This window comes from Kryptolebias marmoratus, linkage group LG14 (genome assembly GCF_001649575.2).
Source record: "Kryptolebias marmoratus isolate JLee-2015 linkage group LG14, ASM164957v2, whole genome shotgun sequence".
NCBI lineage: Eukaryota > Metazoa > Chordata > Actinopteri > Cyprinodontiformes > Rivulidae > Kryptolebias > Kryptolebias marmoratus.
This window is the reverse complement of record NC_051443.1, coordinates 10,657,884-10,679,757: the sequence shown is the minus strand read 5'-3', so window position 1 is coordinate 10,679,757 and position 21,874 is coordinate 10,657,884. Positions and strand designations below refer to the sequence as shown.

At 38.4% G+C, this 21,874-nt stretch overlaps 1 protein-coding gene across 1 annotated transcript; it reads left to right on the top strand.

Annotated features, from left to right (window-relative positions):
* Positions 1–1,538: 1,538 nt before the first annotated feature.
* On the top strand, positions 1,539–12,945 carry LOC108230917 (alpha-2B adrenergic receptor). Its single transcript, XM_017407544.3, has 2 exons — positions 1,539–1,968; positions 6,640–12,945. Exon 2 carries the CDS (start codon positions 6,815–6,817, stop codon positions 8,369–8,371), a length of 1,557 nt encoding a protein of 518 aa, XP_017263033.1. The 5' UTR covers positions 1,539–1,968; positions 6,640–6,814; the 3' UTR covers positions 8,372–12,945.
* Positions 12,946–21,874: the final 8,929 nt, after the last annotated feature.

Here is a 21,874-nt window from a genome sequence, read left to right as displayed (position 1 = left end):
GTTGCCAGTCTTACAAAGTTTGAACATTACAACACATCCACCCCAAGGTCTGACTGTGCAATACTCAAAAAGATTGCAAAACATCCAAGAGCTATATCTCAGACTTCATAGTCCTCAGTTAGAAGGGTAAATGTTAGAGTACATGACAGGAGAATCACAAAAAGACCTACCAACTATGGCTTAATGGAAGGGTTGGGGAAATCCCCCTTCCTATCAAGTGCAGGATTCAGTACAAAATCGCGCTCATCACCCATCAGTGTTTAAATGGGACCTCACCGGATTATTTGAAGGACCTTCTCATTCCTCACTCATCCACCAGATCTCTACGATCACAAAACTGTAACTTCCTTCACCTTCCTCGCTCCAGATTGAGGTCCATGGGAGATCGGGCTTTCGCTGTCGCTGCCCCCCGGCTCTGGAACTCTCTCCCAGATTATTTGAGAGCTCCCCAACCATTGATTGATTTTAAAAGAGGCTTGAAGACTTTTTTATTTAAGCAAGCCTATTCTGCTTCTACATGTTTTTTATGATGTTGTTTTTATCTCTGATTTTTTATCTTTGATTTTAATTTGCACTGTGTAGCACTTTGAGATTTTTGTTAATGAAAAGTGCGGTATAAATTGGATTTATTATTATTATTATTATTATTATTCATTCTAAAAAGATCAAGGCAGCACAACTTAGGTGTGCAAAGATGCATCTGAATGAACCATAACACTTCCAAAATAATGTTCTTTGGACAGACAAGCCCAAAGTAGAGATGATTACCCATAATACACAATAACGTGTTTGGCAAAAGCCAAACGCAGCATATCAGCACACCTCACACCAACTGTCAAGCAAGGTGGTGCAGGGCCGATGATTTGGGCTCCTTACAGCAATGAGTCAACCATAAACTCCTTTCTATACCAATTATTCTAGAGTCAAATTTGAGGCCATCTGTCCAAAAGCTGAAGCTTGGATCAAACTGGGTGATAGGACAAAGATTCCAAAAAAACAGCAGCAAATCTACAACAGAATGGCTGAAAAAGAAAAGAATCAAGGTGTTACAATGGCCCAGCCAATGTTCAGACTCAAACCTGAGTCAAATGATGAGGTGGGACCTTAAGAGAGCTGAAGCAAATACCTGCAAACCTCAATGAACTGATGCAATGGTGGAAAGAAGAGTGGGACAAAATTCCTCCACAACCATGTGAGTTATTACTTCTCAAAGTGTATCTACAAGCTACTGAATCATGGAGTGTCTTTAGTTTTTTACATACAGTTTTAACCTTTTGGGGTTGTTTTTATTTAATAAATAATGCCATTGTGGAATCAGTTGTTTTTGTACATCTGAGATTAGACATGAAAAAGTTTTAAACCTGGTAAAGATTTTTGTGTGTTCTGGTACATAAAGAAGAAGAAGTGAAAGGGGACTTTTACCCTATGACTGTATTGTGCTTACAATAAATACAGCTCCCAAGTGATGTCAGGTGGGGGATGAAAAACTAGGAAAACAGACCTGACATTGAAAGCTGAAAAGGTTTTAGACACACTGAAGCCTCCCACCGGTGTCCCTGTTCCAAGAGCCGCGTGTCACCTTTAACCTGATTCCCAGAGAGGGCAGGCGGCGCGCAGAGCCACTGTGGACACTCTGGAGTCCTGCGCGTAAAAAGGCGCGTCGGTGAAATCCGCATCAGTTCCTCTCCATCTCTCCCTCTGCGAACAGACCTCCTCCAGAGTCCGCGCTGGATGGGAGCAGCTCAGTGCACAGATGGATCGCTCTGTCGTCCTCTGCACACCTGAGAGCAGCATCTGACCCGCTTTCAAACACGATACGTGGAGATCAGCGGACTTTCTGCCTCTTTCTGTCCGCCGGGACGTTCAGTGACGCATTATTGCCGGATGCTTTCTTTGAAAATTCGCCACGCTCTTGTCCGAGAATAAACTTTTCAAGTTGCTGGCATGGAGTGAGGCTGAATAGATGAAGTAAGTGCAGATTTTATGAGAATTTTTGTGTTATTTTCTGGGTGTAAACAGAAGCGTACACTCTAAAGTCTCTAAAGGTTCTGTTTACTAGTAAATGAGCAAAGTGTTTGCTGTAAAAACAGCTACTTATCTGCTGTAAGTTTAAGAATGGGAACCCAGAAACTAAAGGTCAGATTGAATAATCTTTCCTTAAATGTAGCTAATAGGCTGCACTGTAAAAAGGGAATATATAGTCAAGAAATGACATTGGATCCCTGTAGAAACTGATTAAATTTTGATGAAACTCCCTTAAATGAAGGTTACCATGGCAAAATATAACTTACAAAAGAAATCTGCTTTATTTTCTTTCATTGTCAGACAGTAAAGGTGAGTGCATTAAAAACCACCACTGCTCTGACTGTGCAGAAAAAAAGTCAAACCTTTTTCAGTTGTGCAACCAAATATAAACCATCTTTTCTGTGCCTTACATAATACTACATTACACACTGAAAGTGTCTAAACCTTCCAAAAACAATCCTTTACATAAAAAATTAGTTTTCCTTTCCCTTGTAAACTAAAGTGCAACCAAACCAGGTTTCCATTAAAGATCTGCACAACTTCTAATATGAATATAAATAATATTGCAGAAAGATGTAAAAATCTGTATCACATGCAGGGCTGAGACTTGTCTGTAACTGAAGGAAGAAATCACTTTTAACTGCACAAATTTAAAAGATAAATTTACACAGCTCTGTGCAAAAGGATTCAGCCACCCCTCATGTTTTTATATTTTATTTTCCAGGAGTCAGACTTTCTATTTTTATTTTTTTGTTTTTAATTTGTCCTAAGCAACATTTCTCTGAGGTTACTAGAAGATGTATATATATATATTTTTTTTTTTTTTTAATTTATACTTGGGCGGCTTTTCCCAGCATTTCAATTCAATTCAGTCATTATACTGAACCATTTTTAGAGGAATGGGTTTTGTATTTGTTAACTCTAACCTATGAATCCTTTAAAAGTTAAATAATTTAAATGAACATATACAAAATAATACACTTTGACAGACATAACAATGCTCAAAACTAGACATATCTCAGCATGGTGTGCAGGGCGCCCTTAAAAAACAACTGAGTAAATTGGATAAGTGGAGGATGTGGCAGGCATTAAAACTATAGAGCAGATGAACAGTATCACAGACAGAAACTCTAAAGAAATATGGGAAAATCCAGCAAAGACCTGACACAGGAAGAGAGATGCATCATCCTTCAGCTGATTAAGGGTGCTGAAGAGCAAAAAACCTCTTTAGGAATCACCTTATTGATTCTTAAATGCTACTTTATGTCTGTCAAACCTTGCCAGTGACAGTCTTCAAAATATATAAATAAAACAAACTGTGACTTTGCAACATGCTGATAATAATAATATGACTAAGATACAGTTAAAATAGCTTTTGCTAATTGTTCTAGTTCTCCCTTCAGGTTTAGGTGTTTTTTAACAAACAGAAAAAGGCCATACATTTTCTGTGCTCACTGGACTCTGTTCTGGGTCACAGGGATCTGGTGCCTGTCTCCAGCACTCACTGGGGAAGAGGCAGGGAACACCCTGGACAGGTTGCCATTCTATCACAGCACCACACAGAGACAAACAGCTACACTCACATCTAAGTTTTTGGACGCATGAGAATCCCCACAGATGCACGAACATGCAGCCTGGACAACGTTTGCTCATGACCACTTTAAAATATTTCAAGATTTTTACACAGTACAAGCAATTGATTTGTTCTATGAATATATCTGCACAGTTTCTAATCGGTTTTCTTTTCCACCCTTTGACCGCTGAGAGGCTTCATCATTGTGGCTAAACCCTTCAAAGGTCCAGTGTTTAGGATGTAGTGACTTCTAGTGGCCAAAGACTAATAACAGGACTAATGAAGCAGGCTCAATTTAACATGATTGTTCTCAAGCCATTGAATGCATTATGGGAAAATGTATTTTACTCATCCTTTTGCACACACAAAGGTTTTCAGAATTTCAGAAAAATGTTGATTGGAACATGGAAAACAGCATTAAAGCAGAAAACTGATCTGCCAATAACACGTGTATTCATTGTATCAGTTTCTTGTTGCATTTGTGTGTACATATGTGAGTCAACTGACAGCACTTGTGCAATCACCAAAACATATAAAATGAAATCCCCCCAAAAAACTCTCTTTATCATGATTTTTTTTTCTTTAAAAAATGTTTCAAATACACTGAAATTTTTACTTTGTGCTATAGAAAGTTGAACAAAAGGTTTAGGCTAACAAAAAATGTGTCAGTTAAATGGATGTGTGCCACTAAAATAAACAAAAAAACACTTTTATTGGCACTTCAAGGGCTCCATATACTGTTTTGCTTAAAAGATAAGCATTTCATAACATTAAATATTTATCAAAGTCCATTGCTGACCAAACATGCATGTGAAAATAAGTGTTTTGATGGATTAATTGACAAAAAACCAACAAGAGGTGCCCTAAAAATAAATTGTGAACAGCTGTCTACAAATTGAGGTGGATTTTCAAAATGCAACAATGTCAGGAAACAAAACAGTAGTTAGGAGATGTAACTCCATAGTTATTTTATGTGTACAATATGGCACTGTTGACAAGACATGCACACATATATTACATTAAATAAAATGAAACAACAGTAGCAGAATTCACAGTGAGCTAAAACAAAACCATGAGATGGTTGAAGTCATTAAATGTTTCTGTAGTCAACTTATATTGCGTTGCTAAATATTAGCAAAAAAACAAATCTTGATACAACATAATTTGCTTCATTTTCTCCCCTTTTAGTTGTTATTAATGTACCTTCTTTCATTCATATTAATGTTTTAATGCACGCATTTATGTATTACTATACTTTCTTTCAGAATTGCGTATGTAATTCAATGTTGTTTTTTGATTTTGTTATTGAGGGCCACATTAGGTTCACTACCTTGCATATCCCATGGAAATTGATAGAAACTTTGTAAGACTGATTGATTTTAGTCTTGCAGCAGTTGCAAGTGGGAGGCCAAAAAGTGGGCGGTCCTGCTTTGATATTTAGGAAATTTAGGCATATTGATGTATTCAACAAGATGGTTAAATCAAGAATTTAAAATACTAACGTAAAGTTAGGAAAGTCTTGTATTGGTCAGTATGTATTTCTACCAAATCAGACTATTTCAGATTTGGTCAACACATACCCATATTTTTGGGGGTACATAAATAAGCTGTCTGCCACAGGTCAAAAACATCTGCATCATGCCTATCTTTGCAGCCACCTCAACACTAAAGATTTAATCTATTAAGATTACAATTTTAAAATGAGGATAAGCAGATTTTTATCATTGTTATTACTGGCGTGATTAGATCTGGGCATTCAGGGTTGTATCCCCAGATTTTTTTCTGAACAGCCTGGGATCTCAAGACAGAAGAAACTTTAAAAAGCAGTTCTACTCCAATCAGGCATTGAGCTTCCAGTATAATATGAAAATTTAATATATTTGCCTAAAAGCCCAAGCAGGCTATGTTATGCTTTCTCAGTATTTCATATAAGCAGCACACACTTCAACACACCTTCAAATAGTGCTGAAGTTTCTTATTTTGCAAGAAAAGGGATTTTTTTCAATCTATCTGTCAATAAAGATAAACAAAATGCAATAACACAATTATTACACATTATTCTAGCTATATAGATTAATCACCTAGCACACATAGTATTTAGTTTTTATCTAGCTGCAGAGGGGTAGTTGGTTTTGCAGAAAGAAGGTCCCAAGGTTTAACTCTTGGCTGGAGCCTTTCTGTGTGGAGTTTGCATTTTCTCCCTGTGCATACGCGTGCACCCCCCCCCCCCCCCCCCCATCCAAAAACATGCCCAGTTAGGTTAACTGATAGACTCTATAGTGTCACTAAGTGTGAGCGAGAGCATGAAAGATTCTCTGTTTTGTTTGTCTCTATGTGGTCCTGTAATAGACTGGCCACCTGTTCAGGGGTGTACTCTGCCTCTCTGCAGGAGCTAGGCACCAACTGATTACAAGATGATAATCCCATTGTAGAAAATGACAATGCCTTAATGCAAAAATTGGGGGAATAATTTTGGGCAAATTTCTTTGTTATTGCTTTCAACTTTGGAGTATGATATGAACACATCCGATACATTAAAGAGAAGGTGGAAAAAGCTTGAAATAAATTGCCTATAACTACTATGTGAATGTTCAGTTTTTGAGGGCACAGGTGAAAGCTGAATGCATACCCTGCAGGAGCGTGTGGAAATGGTCGGAATGGGTAGATTGGGATTAGGAAGATAATCCAGTGCCAGGCTTTATTTTGTTATTTATTGGCTTTAATCATTCTACAGTTTTTGTACTGTCAGTGTTGGTGTTTTGCATATCTTTTAAATATCATAAATGTTTAACTTTACACTCCGTTTCACAATTATATTTGCTTCATATTAGCCTTTAGTCAAACTAGTTATTTTAGTTGCATGCTAATATTTAAATGTCGTTTATTAAACATTTATGGTTCTTTTAAAGTTCTTGTTCGTTTATTTCTGTGCTTATCTCTCATTATAACTCAAGTATACCACAGACAGAATCACTAACCTAATTGAACCTAATTTCATATAGTGATCTAACATAGTTATGAAATGTGTTTTTCTTTTCTAGGTCTGCCTCCTTATGCAAAGATCATATGGCTTCACCATAACCAAAGCCATCCAGCTCCTTGGTTCTTTCCCTCTTTTAGAGGATCCTAGGTTCTCAATGGTTTACAGCAGAAGCACCCCAATGTTGCCTCTCATTCTGTAGAAGATTTTGGATAAAGTTTGACCCCATCACCACCATGACAACCGTCCTAGATGCACCCTGCTTGTCAGAGCTCAGTGGACTCCATCAAAGGAATCTCAGCCTTGTTTCTGGAAGTCGACCCTGCAACCGGAGCACCATCCGGACCTCAAACTATTCACCACAAGCCACTGCAGCATTTGCCATTGCCATCACTTTTATGATGATCTTGACCATTGTTGGGAACATCCTGGTCATCATTGCAGTCCTTACATCCCGATCCCTGAAAGGGGCACAAAACCTCTTTCTGGTCTCACTGGCTGCAGCAGATATTTTAGTTGCCACACTTATTATTCCTTTCTCATTGGCAAATGAGCTGCAGGGCTACTGGGCGTTCAGTTCCATTTGGTGTGAGATTTATCTGGCCCTGGATGTTCTCTTTTGCACATCCTCCATTGTGCACCTGTGTGCAATAGCTCTGGACCGTTACCTGTCGATCTCTTTGCCTGTGTCTTATGGCACTAAACGTACGTCCATACGCATCAAGGTGGCCATTATCATAGTCTGGCTGATTTCTGCAGTCATCTCATTCCCTCCTCTCCTCACTCTGGACAAGAGTAAAGGAGGCGAAGAGAAGTGTGAACTAAACAGCGAACGTTGGTATATTCTCTACTCTACCATTGGCTCATTCTTTGCCCCCTGTGTGATTATGATTCTGGTTTACGTGAGGATTTATCAGATTGCTAAGCAGCACACTCGCCACCCACCTGGACAGAATCACAAAACAGTTCCAGGAGTAAACGCCGGTGTGGGAGTCAGTGAGCCTGCAGTGAAGTCACCTGAGCTACAAGAAAATGAGAACCATGGAAGTCCTACTGCCTGCCAACAGAAAATAGTCTTCACAACATCCCCATCAGATTCCACACAGTCATCGCTTAAAAAGTCAGTCAAAGAAACCAACAAGGATCACCCTCATTCAAGTACAGTTCAAAAACCCCCTACAGTTCCACCTTGCGAAAGTCCTGGCCTTCCAGATGTTCCCCACACAGAGTCCCAGAAGCATCCAGACTCAGGGGAGGAAGCGCATCCCAATTACACCTCCAGCTCTGGCTCTGATGCTGATATGGAAATGGATGAGGGAGGCCTTCAAGCAGAAGAAGCCAAGCAAAATGAAAAAAAGTCTGACGAACAAACTTTGGGGTTGTCCCAAAACAAAAGGAACAAAATTCAGGTCCTGAGTCTGGCCTGCCGATACAAAAACACTATGACCACGTCCTCTGGGACCAAACTGGTTCCTGAGGACATGTCTAAGACTCAGGGGACACCCATTTCCCGTCGTAAGGCAATGGTGAACAGGGAGAAGAGGTTAACCTTTGTCCTGGCTGTTGTGATGGGGGTGTTTGTCATCTGCTGGTTCCCCTTTTTCTTTTCTTACTCTCTTAAGGCAGTGTGCCCCAAGACTTGCAGCATACCTGATCCTCTGTTTAAATTTTTCTTCTGGATCGGCTACTGTAACTCCTGTCTCAACCCCGTCATTTATACCATCTTCAACAAAGACTTCAGAAGGGCCTTCAAGAAGATACTTTACAGGGACACAAAGGGTACATTCTTTTAGAGAAGAAACTATTACTATATTTTGAACTACCCTTAGACGAAAAGACCTTTATCAGAAATAAGTTCCTTCTTTCTACACTGCCTGCGTTTGACGTGGGGATTGATTTTGTGCAGCATGGACATAAATACTTGTACGTTAAAGAGGAAATTGCTAACATTTTTTCTTCTCGCCTATAGCCACATCACAGCAAGCTTTGACAAAAAGGGAGAAGCCACAGTCAAGTGGCAAAATCAATGATCTTTAATCTTATTTAAGAATGCAGTGTAATTATACATTTTGTGGTTCTGAAGAAATATTGATTTGCCTGCATCATGAAACAAAAAATCAAAAGAATTTAGGCTCTGTGTTCAGTAATTACAGATATTGTGATAATGTGTGTTTGTGTTTTCTGGTGTGAATGCAAGTGAGTGGAAGAGTCGCCTAAGGGTTTTACTGGCAGAGAACAAATATCACTAAGTGTCCTTTATCAGAGATAAAATGGGCACTGAGGGAACACAAGATGAGAGAAAATGTGAACATCCTCATCTCTGTACCCCTCCAGCTTTCTTTTTCTTTCTTTCTTTCTTTCTTTCTTTCTTTCTTTCTTTCTTTCTTTCTTTCTTTCTTTCTTTCTTTCTTTCTTTCTTTCTTTCTGTCATATGTCTACTTGAGAATAGCTCATTAAGATGACAGGCAGAAGTTTTAAAGGGAACAAAAAGCTAGAACAGGACACCTTAAATCAACCGAGTTTGCATGAAATAACATGAATCTGAACATCTAAATCAGTATCAACTGAGCTGTCTGTTTCCTACAACTGTTTTTAATGTTTTTTTTTTTTCATTTAAACTTAAAGTCACCCAGTGAGATAATGAATGTTTTTCTGTTTCATCCGAACATGTGTTTCTGCAGTGTTCAAGACTCTAATAAAGCAACAAATGGGTATACCAATTTTCCTATTTAGATGAAACTATTGCTTAAGTACATACAGCTGATACTGCAAGGTAATTTATGTTGACTCATCTTTAAGTACAAGGATTGTGAGATATTTATAACTGGTTTTTGTACATATTGTTTTGCTTTTTAAAACCGGAAACCAAATGAATGCTAAATAACATGAAGCATCAAAACCACTATGAAGTTATTCACTCACCCAAAAAAACAGCACACAGGGGCAGAATCCCAACACAGCATGACACAAAAGTACCAATCAATTACTAAATCCACAGCAAAAAGATGCAAGGCCATGACAGGAAGGCTAAGAGCTAACAGAACAGACTCAAAAACCACCACGAAAACATTAAAATTAATACCGGAAAATTTAAAGACATTTTAAGCAAAACGCAGTGTTTGCAAATTATTGTTTTCTTCAAGTTTTTCATAAAGTTAACACCCTTGTTTAGAACTACATGACCTTGCACCAGATGTCTCCTTAAAAAGAAGTTTTAACTGGAGTTTTCTTTTAACCAATACCTTCTGATCCTCCTATTTAAGAAAATTCAATGCTTTTAAAGTCCTATCCAAATCTAAAGATATCCCCATTCCACTGAGACGCTGATTTATTGGCAGTATCTTAAGAACACTACATGGAGTAAGTCGTGTATCCTCCTCGTTGCACTGTGCCAAAGCAATACAGACTGAGAGTGAACTCAGAATTGACCATAAAGAAGAGCAGAATCCCTGATGAAGATGCTTTTCCTCACTGTTGGCAGATCTGACTGTAGGTGTGTGAATAATCTGTGGATGTGTGTGTGTGTCTGCGTGCGTGTGTGTTTAAGTTTACAATTGCATGTTTTTCAAAGATGCATTTCTTATCTTTTGGAAACTGCCTGTTGTAAGATAAGATTGGCGCATTAGGCCAGCTTCTGTGAAATATTTGCGTGAACAGAAATAAATGTATTCTTGCTTGTCATTTTAAAGTCCAACTGAAAGTAAAATGCATGTTTTTTTTCTGCCTGGTTAGCTTTGTGCTGTGCTTTGAAAAATAAAAATGTACCCTGCCTTACATTTTAAATGCAGTAACTACTATTTGACCTAAACTAAGCTGAGGGTGGACTCTGACCTTTGGTGGTCTTGTTTTTTCACAATTTAATAATACATATCTAGAATGTCTCTGTGTCTTTTTTAAATTTGTGACATAGTGATGACTCTTGTTGGATATTTTTTACAGCAACATTTATTGCAAAGCCACACAGTCATAAACTAAACGCAGAGCAGTTCATGATCATTGGGTAATTACACTTAGGAGGTTTACAGAAGTTAGTCAATCAGATGTAGACACTTTAAAAGGATAGTTTTTTTCCCCCAAAGTGAGTTTTATGAGGGGCAAAATGGGCTTTTTCAATGACTCCAGTTTGAGCATGGGTTGGCCTATTTTCCCCTTCACAAATCATCCCGTTTTTCTCAGTGAAAGCTCTGACAGCTGCCTACTGTATGTAAAGCTAAAAGGTTCTTGACACAACATCTAAAATAAAATTTAAATAACAAATCTCTTTAAGGCTATTGAAGGTTCTAAAATGCCATAAAGGCTTCATACAAACAAAATTGTGCTTCACATTCTTTTCTAATTTCACAAACTTGTGGATTGTAATTTGCTAATAGCTTGTATCAAATCTTACAGATTTTACGGTTTCCTCTTGACAGAACATTGCAGCAGGGGGTTACAGAGGTTTATTAAAGGTTCAGCATCACAGACTTGGACCTCTGTTCAAACTGGTGTAACTAAGCAACCAATGATATAAGCAACTGTGCCGAACCATCATCGTTAATAAAGATAGACAAAGCGTCTCCACCTTCTCATGTTGTTCAGGATTAAAGCCAAAATGACAATTTTTCTTTGGGTGCTGCCATGTATTTTTGGGGGCCAACACCTGCACACTAGGAATGTGGAACTGTACCTTTGGTTCCCTCAATACAAAAACTTCCTCCATGTTTTTACAGGAAATGGGAAGCTATGTAGAAGCAGCGAGTGTTCTCTCTCAACTCCAGTTTGTCCACTCAGATATTTTGACACAACTGTAGCATAAAAAATGGCCAAAACATCCACGGTCTTTGCAGAGTCTTGGCGGGGTCTTCAGGCATTCATTAGGAACACAGTGGACCTCCCATTATGTTGGATAGAGTGTGATATGAAAAATGATAAGCAGAAACCTATTTGGTCAGTCCTAAAAAAGTAGCAGATTCCGTCTTGCCTTCACACTAAAGGAGGTTTTATAACTTCACCCACATTCTAATAGGTCATGGAGAGACTCAGAATCATCATCCAGTGTAAAGAGGTCCTTAGTTCTATTAACACACTTTTCTTTACTAATAAAAAAAACACATTTTTGTAGCTTTAACCCTCCTGAAGTCCTTAAAAGAGAGAGAGAGAGAGAGAGAGAGAGAGAGAGAGAGAGAGAGAGAGAGAGAGAGAGAGAGAGAGACAAAGAGGTAGAGAAGCCCTTGTATTTCAGGACAATTTGACCTGAAGGCCATTGGAGGATTAAAAAAAATATTGGCTACTGCTAAAGTGCACTTTTTGTGACTTTGAATATCGGGTCTGACTTGTTTCAGAGGGTTTTGAGTTGGACTGGCTATGGGGCCTTACAGAGCAATGGATAATGGAACCAGACAAGTTAGTGCAACTGCTTCATGTCTGAGAGTTTTATTCAAACCGGCTTTGTCTGCTTCAGTAATGCCTGAGCAAAGCATACTATACAATGCATTGACATGGATATGCAAACCTCTTGAAATTCACTTTTCTTTTTTCAAAATATAAATTCAGCGTGGCAGGTGATAATTAGCATAGCTTGTGCTGTGTAATTTCTGTGAACTACCAGAGTTCCAGCAGGAGAACATGTTGTTTACATCTTGAATTGGGAACACATGAAAGGAATGAAAGGTGTAAAAGCCTGCCGGTGCTGTAACTTGCTGTAATTGGGACAGTTTATGCATCAGCGCCTAATGAGGGTGTTCAGTCTCAACAAGCTGGGAGATGCTTTTAATAACCGTTCATATACATCATATCTAAAAAGCTGATTTTGATCATCACAGTTGTTTGCAGTTGCTTTCACATCCAGCAGGCACAGCAACATTAGCTAGAAGTTGTTCATTTTCCACTTTTTTTTTTTTTTGCTGAGTTTGTGGACTTAGGAGTTATTTCTTTTTGGAAATGAATGTAAAATATTGAAAGCCACAGGAATCTTTGTAATCAAACCCAAACTGATTGTGCTGCAATAACTAGTTGCAAATGTAATGTAATGTAGCTAAACAAATGTCCTGAAACAAGTAAACATGTTTGTTTTTCAACAGATATGTGTAATGCTGCATTCCATTTGTACTACGAAGTTGGAAATTTTGACTTACAAGTCAGAAAATCTAACTCAAATTGTTCTCAAAGTCAAAAAATCCCAATCCTGAAAATTGGCAATTCCTCGCAAACCTTAACTTTAAAATCCAATATGGTTGTCTCACACATAAAAAGCTGTGATAGCTGCAATAATAAACAATGTTTTTCCAGTTTTGTTGGTATGTATTTTATTATGCCAATCACACACATAGTACTGAACTATATCTTTTTGGGGATGAGTTGGTACAATGTTTTCTTGCTTCAAATGCCAAACAATTCATCATTGACTTGTTAATGTACACAACAATTATCAAATCATTTCAGTACTTAAAGTGAGTATCTGCCGAAAAATGAGTGTCATATGCTCAGAATGTAACTTCAATCCCTCCCCTTCCCATTTCTGTTTGTCACAATAGAAACATACATTGACTCAAAGTAGGTCCCATAATTCATGCAAGGCATCATGGGTCATAGGAATAAGGTGGATATAATACATACATACAGAAAAACTTGATATGAGTTTTTTGCAATTGTTTATTTCAAGCCATGTTTAAATAAATCTGGTTTTCAAGCAACTTTGAAAGGCTGCAATTCTGAAAATCAATCATTAATACTTTTTGTCCTAATCAGAGCAGCCATGTTGACACTCTATATGCGCTGCAACTATATAAGTTTTATATATCTATCTTATGCCAGCACTTGTTCACCCTGCTTGCACATGCGAGGTGTACATTGGACAGTGACTCATTTTTGGCAGATACTCACTTCCGTTAAATGTTTCCAACTTGCAGCCGAAACACAGCTAAGTTGGATGTGACATCATTCCCTGATAAAACTTCAGTGTATATACTTGTAAAAAAACAAATAAGTTTAAACTGTAAAATTTACAGTTTCAAAAAGGTATACCGTGTTGCGTCATACACTGTCATCATATTTTCTTTTACGGTAAACACACTGATGAAAGTGGTGAAAGTGACAAATTGCAGCTGCCACCTTTGTTATAGTGTTATAGCTTCATTAGGACAATTAAAAATCTGTCTTTGACCACAGTGGCATTGAAAACATCACAACACATTATTAAAATGAAACAGCTGCATTGCTTGTCAAAACACTGCTAAATTAATGAGCAGAACCGTAACCATGAATCACGATGGCTGCAGTTCATTAGAGTGATATGGCTCAAATAGGCTTCTGCTATTTTACATTACACTATGCTTAAAAATCAGTTTGTGGGGCTGGGCAGAATTGCTGCATAAAAGAGCTTAAATACTTTAAACATAAGAGATGAAAATAGTAATTTAGCATGAATACATAAACCGAGGCAACACTTTTAAATATAGCAAGAGCCAGCTGAATAGCAAGAACAAAGTCCAAGCCTTCAAAACATATGCAGTGCCACTCACCAGATACCCTGCTGGTATAATAACATGGCCAAAGGAGGAGATAGAAACCACTGACATCAAGACACAAAAGCTCCTCCCTATGCATGGAGGAAGGATGACTGAGAATCACCAGTATGGAGGGTTTCACTTTAAGTCCAGCACCCTGAGGCTGTACACCAAGAGAAAGGAAGGAGGAAGAGGACTATGGAGCATCAGAGCCACTGTACAGGATGATACAACCAAGATCCTGGAGTACATCAGGAAGAAAGCTTCCAATAATGATGTGCTAAGTGAATGTCTCGGGCAGCAGAAACTCAGTGTGGAAGAGAAGAAAGAGGAGCCATCATCTAAAGATAAGCCCCCGCACAGCATGTAACACCGGCAGATAGAGGAAGTGGCTGATATCAACAAATCCTACCAGTGGCTACAAAGGGCTGGACTGAAAGACAGCACAGAGGCACTAATCATGCCAGCACAAGAGCAGGCCCTCAGGACAAGAGCAAAAGAGGCCGGGGTCTATCATACCAGGCAGGACCCAAGATGCAGACTGTGTAAATATGCCCCTGAGACAATCCAGCACATAATAGCAGGTTGTAAGATGCGGACAGGCAAAGAGTACATGGAGCGTCATACCCAAGTGTCTAGAATAGTGTACAGGAACATCTGTACCGAGTATGGATTGGAAGTCCCACAGTCAAAGTGGGAGACTCCACCAAAGGTGGTGGAGAATGGCAGGGCTAAGAAACTGTAGGACTTCCAGAACCTGACTGACAAGCAGGTGATGGCTGACCAACTGGACATTGTGGTAATAGATAAGATACAGAAGAGAGCAGTGGAGTTAGATGTAACAGTTCCAAGCGACTGTAACATCAGGAAGAAGGAACACGAGAAGCTTATGAAATACCAAGGGAAAGAGGTAATAGGGAAGTTGAGGAGAGTCAAGCCCTCAGTGGTACCAGTGGTCATTGGAGCACTCGGTGCTGTGACCCCCAAACTGGAATAGTGGCTCCAACAAATCCCAGGAACAATCTCAGAGATGTTTTACAATCTTGGTGGATGTCTATCTCTCACACCTAAACTCAAAGTGTTTCTCCACCATCATAATAAGAAATTAGTAAAAAAGTGTAGGTGGTATGCTCACATCTCAGTTGCATTGGGAGGTCACATTCTTAATTAGTCCATCACCTTGTCCTTTCTGACTGGAAATAAAATGAACAAAATGCAACCTAATGATTATATAAACCAAAATCAGTTTTCTTCAAAAAAAAAGGAAGCACATTTGATGCTTAAATAGAAAGATGCATTCATTCAAGAATAAGACACAAAGACTCTCTTGAGTTTTCCATGTAAAAGTGGTTTTAAACAGCTGCTTTTAGAAGATGATAAATGTAATGGGACGACTAAGAGCCAAATGAACAGCGAGGCAGCGGAACAGATAAACAATGAATAGACAGTCAATATTAGACTCAGTGAAGCTGAGAGGAGCTGCAGATTCATCTGGAACAGAAAATTCGTTCATCAAGTCACATCATTTTCACACTGTTTCATTCCGTCTATTGTTATAAAAATGCTGATTACAGCTGCTGGAGCTTCTGCAGGCACTGAAAAAGGAAGACATTCAGGGCTATGCAGGACTATACATTCTTACTTTCACCGGTTTAATTTATCATTTCAGTACAACTTGTATTTGCAGCATGTGTTGCCAGCATGTCAGCAGTCTTTTTCTTTTTCAGACACTGCACTGTTTTCTAGGGGAACAGATTTATGAGACATTGCTGCCGTACGTCAGGAGTGACAGAAACAAACGATGACATGGTTTAATACGGCGTCATAAAAAATACATTAGGGACTTCATACGGTGATGTCTCAAAGCGACGAGACTGCAACCATAAAAAAATTAAACAGACATAAAATTTTTCTTTTCGAGAACAGCAAGACATTATTCAACACTTGAATGGACTTGTTGATGTTCAGACATTAACAGTATTAACAGTTGATCAATGTCAAACACCGTAGGACAATACAGACATGCCGTTTACACTTTATAAAGAATCATTTAAGATTTTGTGAAAAATAGTTGCCCCAAAAAAGAACAACCATGAGTTGTGTTTATTTGCAAGTGCAGAATAGATGGATCTGTTGTGCTCGACTGAACCCAAAAATTGAACATTTAACTATAGAGTCAAATTTAAAAACAAAACCATTAAAGCTGGCATCTAAAGTAAGGTTTTAGCTAACTTTATGTACTTTTGAACTAAACAATAACCAGAATTCACAGAGTTTTATAAGATCCTTTCATCCCACCACAGGACTAATGAAAACTCTTTCTTGTTATGGTGAACTGGTTGTGACCACTGGCTTGATTTGTTGTGTGCATGTACTGAAAAGCCTGCATGTAGATGCTGACATCTTTAAACACATTTTTTCAGTGATGCTACAATAAATCAAACATTGTATTGGGTGAAGTAATTACATCTATAGAACATACAGAGGTATACAAATATTACAAATATGACTTTGCTTCAGGCGATGTGAGACTGTGACTGTGTCTTTTGAAAACGTTTGCACTAGAGTAATTCATTTACCGCATCACAAAGGTCTACCAGCATTAAGAATTACCTGATATCCATCCATAAATAATTCCAGTCACTGAAAAAAAGTTAAACATCTAGAAAGAATGATCTGCATGGGTATGTAAATAATTTGACTTGTAAAGTGCTGGCACTTTCTGGAATGGGCCCTAGAGGTCATAAGTGTTGGGCATCACGAGTAGAGCAATAGCAGTGAGTGATTCCAGTAAAAACATTGAAAACAGTAAGTGAAGGTCTAACACAGAAGATGTCTCATAGATGCAATAGACAGCATTAGGAGCATTTGACTGAGTTTTATAGGGTTCCCAATGAGGGCTTGCTTCAGTATGTGTGGTTCTATTGTATTATTGCTCAGCATGGTGTGTACAGATGTAACAGTGGCCTGATGTTTGAATCAATAGGTGTGTTAGGTCACCTACACACATTGCAAAGGTTCAGATTACTCCTGAAAGACCACACCAAGGAAGAATCCTCATATTGGGCGTCAAGCATTACAAAACCCCATTACATCTGCACCTCTCATTCAGACACTGGTGGTGAAATCTTTATAACGCCTTGTGTAATCCTGCACCATGTCTCAACAGCTGGCATCAGCTGGGCTACATGTTCACCAGCCCATGTGTCGGCTGCTATTAACACCAGCACAGAAACGATGTGTTTGCAGTGGTGCCAAAATCTGGAGGCATAAACTGATGAGAGGTGTTGTATAATCTCCAGCAATGAATCTTGGTTCCACATTGTCACAGTTGACCATCACTGTCATCAGTGGTCAAGTGGCGCCTAGGTGAAAGGACCATTCCTGCCAGTATTGTGCAGAGATATGCTAATGTTACTCCTGGCATCATGGGGCGAGAAACTATAGGGTATAAGTTCAGGCACCTCTGGTAGTGATTTAGGGCAGTAGTTCCCAAACTTGTTATCTTTTGATCCACAAAATAACAGTGATAGGGGCATGTGACCCAGACCATCGCTAGTTTATGTACACATATTACTAATAACACTAATAAACAAGAGCACAATAACAACACAAACAAGTACTGTGGTACAATTTTATTCAAATTATCACAACTGTTTTTGTCTCTTGAAACAATTATGGAGAAATTATATTATTATATTATCCCCCACTTTGTGTTTCATGTTCCACAGTTGGATCCTAACCCCAACTTTGAGAATTACAGATTTATGGGATCCTGACAGCACAGCGTTATGTCAGTGGCATCCTGCATCTGCATGTCTTACCTGTTCTCTGGCAGAACTTTGGTACAGTATTTCAACATGTCACCACCCATCCTCACGTGTGTCTATAGGCATGTTGACGTATTACCACGGCGTGTCATTTTTTTTCCCTCGATAAATGGAGCGTTAACTTCAACTGAGAGTGCTGATCTGCTGGAACACAATGACCAGTTCCAACAGCTTTATCAGTGAGTGTACATACGAAGGACAAACTTGCTGTTGGCACTTTTGGCCAGTCAAAGCTGTACAAATGAACATCTGTCTTCCAGGCAGAGATAAAACAAAACAAAAAAAAAGGCATTAAAGCATTGCTTTTCACACTTCATTGATGGTGAGAAATTCTTTCCAACCAGCTCCCAAGCACACTTGCAAACCTGTTAATTTTTATGCTGAGAAGCAGTGGGACAACACCCACCAAGATGTCCAGTTAAAGAGAATTAATGATGAGGCATAGATATGTTAGAAAATAGCATCTGTTGTTTTTAGGTAGTTTTCAATACAAGTTACTCATGCTCAAAATTGCAACCACATTATTCCATGGATGCACACGGAGAAACTGAATTGCAGTAGAGCGGGATAAGAATAGATCCATACATTGGATCATGTTTTTGTCCTGCTGCAGGACCTCTACTCTGATTCCTTCATGTTGCAAACCACATTTTTGGCCTGAGTTTGCACTTTGTGTGAGTTTAAAAGTTTCAAATCCAGTGAAGCTTAAAAAGAATTTTTGGATGGCGATGTGTAGGATTTAGTAATTAGTGAGTCAGTATTGTGCAAAAATTTCATTTACTCAAAATCCAACCACTTGTTTGTCCAACCAGGGTGGTAAACCAATCATGTGTGTGTGTAAATGTTGTTATGTTGTTAAAACACATTTGTTATAAATTTGACTTTCATTAAAGCATGTTTTCCTAACTTGCAATGGAGAAATATGTTCAGCATTTTGTTATTCTGGGTAGAAATAAACATAATTTTAGATGGTTTCTGTAAAGTGATGTGCTGTTCTTCTCTTTCTGTTTTGATCAGTCTAGTCCTTATGTCTTCACATCCCATGCTGATTGAAAAGCAATACAAATACAATGTACTACATTTTCTATTTTAGATATTAAAAGTAAACTCATAAACTAAATGTAAAACAAATGTATTTTAAAAGTTAGCATAGAAAATCCTTGAAAACAAAAGATAACCTTAGTGCAGATATGATTCAAACACTATTTAAATACCTTTTACAACCAACACATTACATACCTTCATCATGACATCTCAAATTCTTAAACTGTTTTTATTTGTCAGTCTTTGTCATCATGGCTTTGCGTAGTTGGTTTTATTCTGAAATGTAGCAGCAGCATGTTCATTCATTATGGCTCCAGAAGGTTCACACTCCTGAAAAGGATATGAGTGAAAGAGGCAGTGGTGAGAGTAGTGGACTTCAAATAAATAATTAAAAACCGCCCTGCAACCTTTCAACGTGTTCAGTTTCATTTCCACTATTTGCCTGTGTGCTTAACTCCTTTATGTCAGTGAGTATAATTTAAACCTCTTCTGAGGGACCTGCTTGGCCTGCTGCTACTGCAGCACTTTTGCATGACCAGAAAAAAAGTTCCATCATAGGAGATAACAATATAAAAAGTTATTTAAAAAGAATAATAAAAATTCAATGATCGTGAAGTCGAGTGTGACTGCATGTCAAAATAAATTTTTGCAGCAATAAATGACATAAAAACTAAATTAGATTGTACTCTATAATAAATGAAAGAAAATTGCAATAACTTAAAATGTCTTAAACAATAAAAGTACTAAAAAAAAATCACTCCTTAGTGTTCAAAAATGACTCCCAGTGTGTTCATCATCAACTTGTCTTTACAAATTTTGAGTGCGACATTATTCTCATAAATGATCTAAAACTCAAATTTCACCTGAATACCTGCTCAGTTTTTAACGCATGTTATAAAGTTTAGCTTTTATACACCTTGATAAAAACTACATCATCTTAAAGCTGTGTTTGTGGGATTTCTGCTCACCTGACTTTTCACTGACATGCTGAAATCACAGCGTACATGTTCCTTTGAGAGAGCAGCAAACGTGTGACCTCTTGTAACAGCAAAGCTTCAGCAATAAGGAACAGCAACAGTGACCGTTGGCCTTTTCTTTATTAATTTATGACTGTCTTTCACCCTGGCTTCTCCGCTCCATCATCGCCTGTGGTGCTTCCATGGCGGCTGCTCCTGCCTCAGGCGACAGCTCATGCTGCGGCTCCAGTGGACTGCTTCTGAGGATAAATGACATGTGCCGATGGGAGCCAGCTGAAGGGAGAGGAAGACGGGCTGATGTGTTGCTGCATTAAGCGCATGAGTGACTCTTGAGTGATACAAAGAGATTTACTGGCACGTCCCACGGTCGCTGCAGCAGGAATACTATAAAGGGCATGTCCTGGGTGTCAGGATTTGGGGTTTTGGTTTTCAGTTAGTTGCTTTATGTTTCAGTTGGTGTTTTTTTATTTTCTGTTATCTTGTAGTTTGGTTCGTGTTTCCTTCTGCTTTTGTCTCATGTGTCTGTGTTTGTTTTCATTTTCATTCCCCCAGCTTAGTCATCTGGTTACCTGTCACTCCCATCTCCACCTGTGAGCAATATTAATCATGTCACCTGTCTCCACTTACCTGATTACCCTCAGCACTCAAATACCCGGTCATTTCTCCCACTAGTCGTCGGATCATTGTTTGTCGTTGCTGATTCTATGTTTTGTTTTCCTCATTGCCATGCCCTGCTTTGGATTTTTGTTTAGTTAAGTTTGCTGCCACGTCAGCAGTTTGTTTTTATTTATTTTTTTGGTTCAATAAATTAGTTTTGTTTTTTGGAAGAATGAGTCTGCACTCTGGGTTCGCTTCCGTTGCCATCCAGCCTGACACTGGGATTTGTTTGGCTTGACTGGTTTCTGTTCTCAGTCCTGCTAAATATCTGTCACTGATTGTTTTACATATTACTGCATGCATATTCAAAAAATAAAAAAGAAAGACGATTTGTATTTACATATTTTGCATGCTTAGGCTGCATCAAACAAACCTTGATACTAACTGTCAGGCACAGTGGTGGACCTATTTTAATTATCCAAGAGCTTTGCATAAAAAAGTGTTCACAAACCTCAATTAACTAAATCCACTGTTGTAAAGAAAAATGGAGCAAAACTCCTCCACAATAATGTGCGAACTTGAGAAGGCCAAACAGTAAAGGATTTATTTATGTTACTGCTACTAAAAGTGTTTCTAATGGTTCCAATTCATAGGATGGACTTCATTTTTCACACAGCATTTCGACTTAGCTTTTCTTAAATTGCATCGCAGAACAATGTGTGATTATATTTGAGGTTATATATATGTAGTTTCAAGACCTGATGTCCATATAGTATGTAAAAGCTTTGAATTGTAGTTGGCTTCCATTTATTTATCTATTTATTTTTTATGTCTGTATGTATGAAAATATCAATATCTTGCCAGTATTGGTTCTTTTCCTCACAGCCAGTGCAAAGTTTAAGACATAATAATTTTTCATTGGTAAAAGATAAATTGGTATTGAATTGTGTAGAGGAAAGTTTAATAAATTACTTTGAGGTTTTTATTCAAACTTTTCTGTCACATATTTTTCCTTTTGGAAGATAAGCTCCCTTGAATATGTAACCATCAGCACCTTGATATTGCAAAACAAGGTTCAGAGCAAGTGGTTAGTGCTGTTATTGCACATCAAGGTCTGTGGTTCCAATAGAAGTTTGGATGTTTTATCTGTGTGTGGGGGTTAGAGGGTGGATAGGGTCCTATTTTAGGTTTTATTCTAAATTGTCCTCAGTGTGTACATATGTGGTTGTTGTTTCATGTGTAGCTGTATTGGCCCTGTGATGGACTGGCCACCTCCAAGGTGAACCCTGCCTTTCACCTGTTGACTGCTGGTATAGGTATAATCCCACTGAATAGGATCAAGGTGGAACAAAAATGGATGCTTG

Bases quoted from the DNA above. Each gene is read 5' to 3' on its own strand.
- LOC108230917 (XM_017407544.3), top strand. From the start codon at position 6,815: ATGACAACCGTCCTAGATGCACCCTGCTTGTCAGAGCTCAGTGGACTC.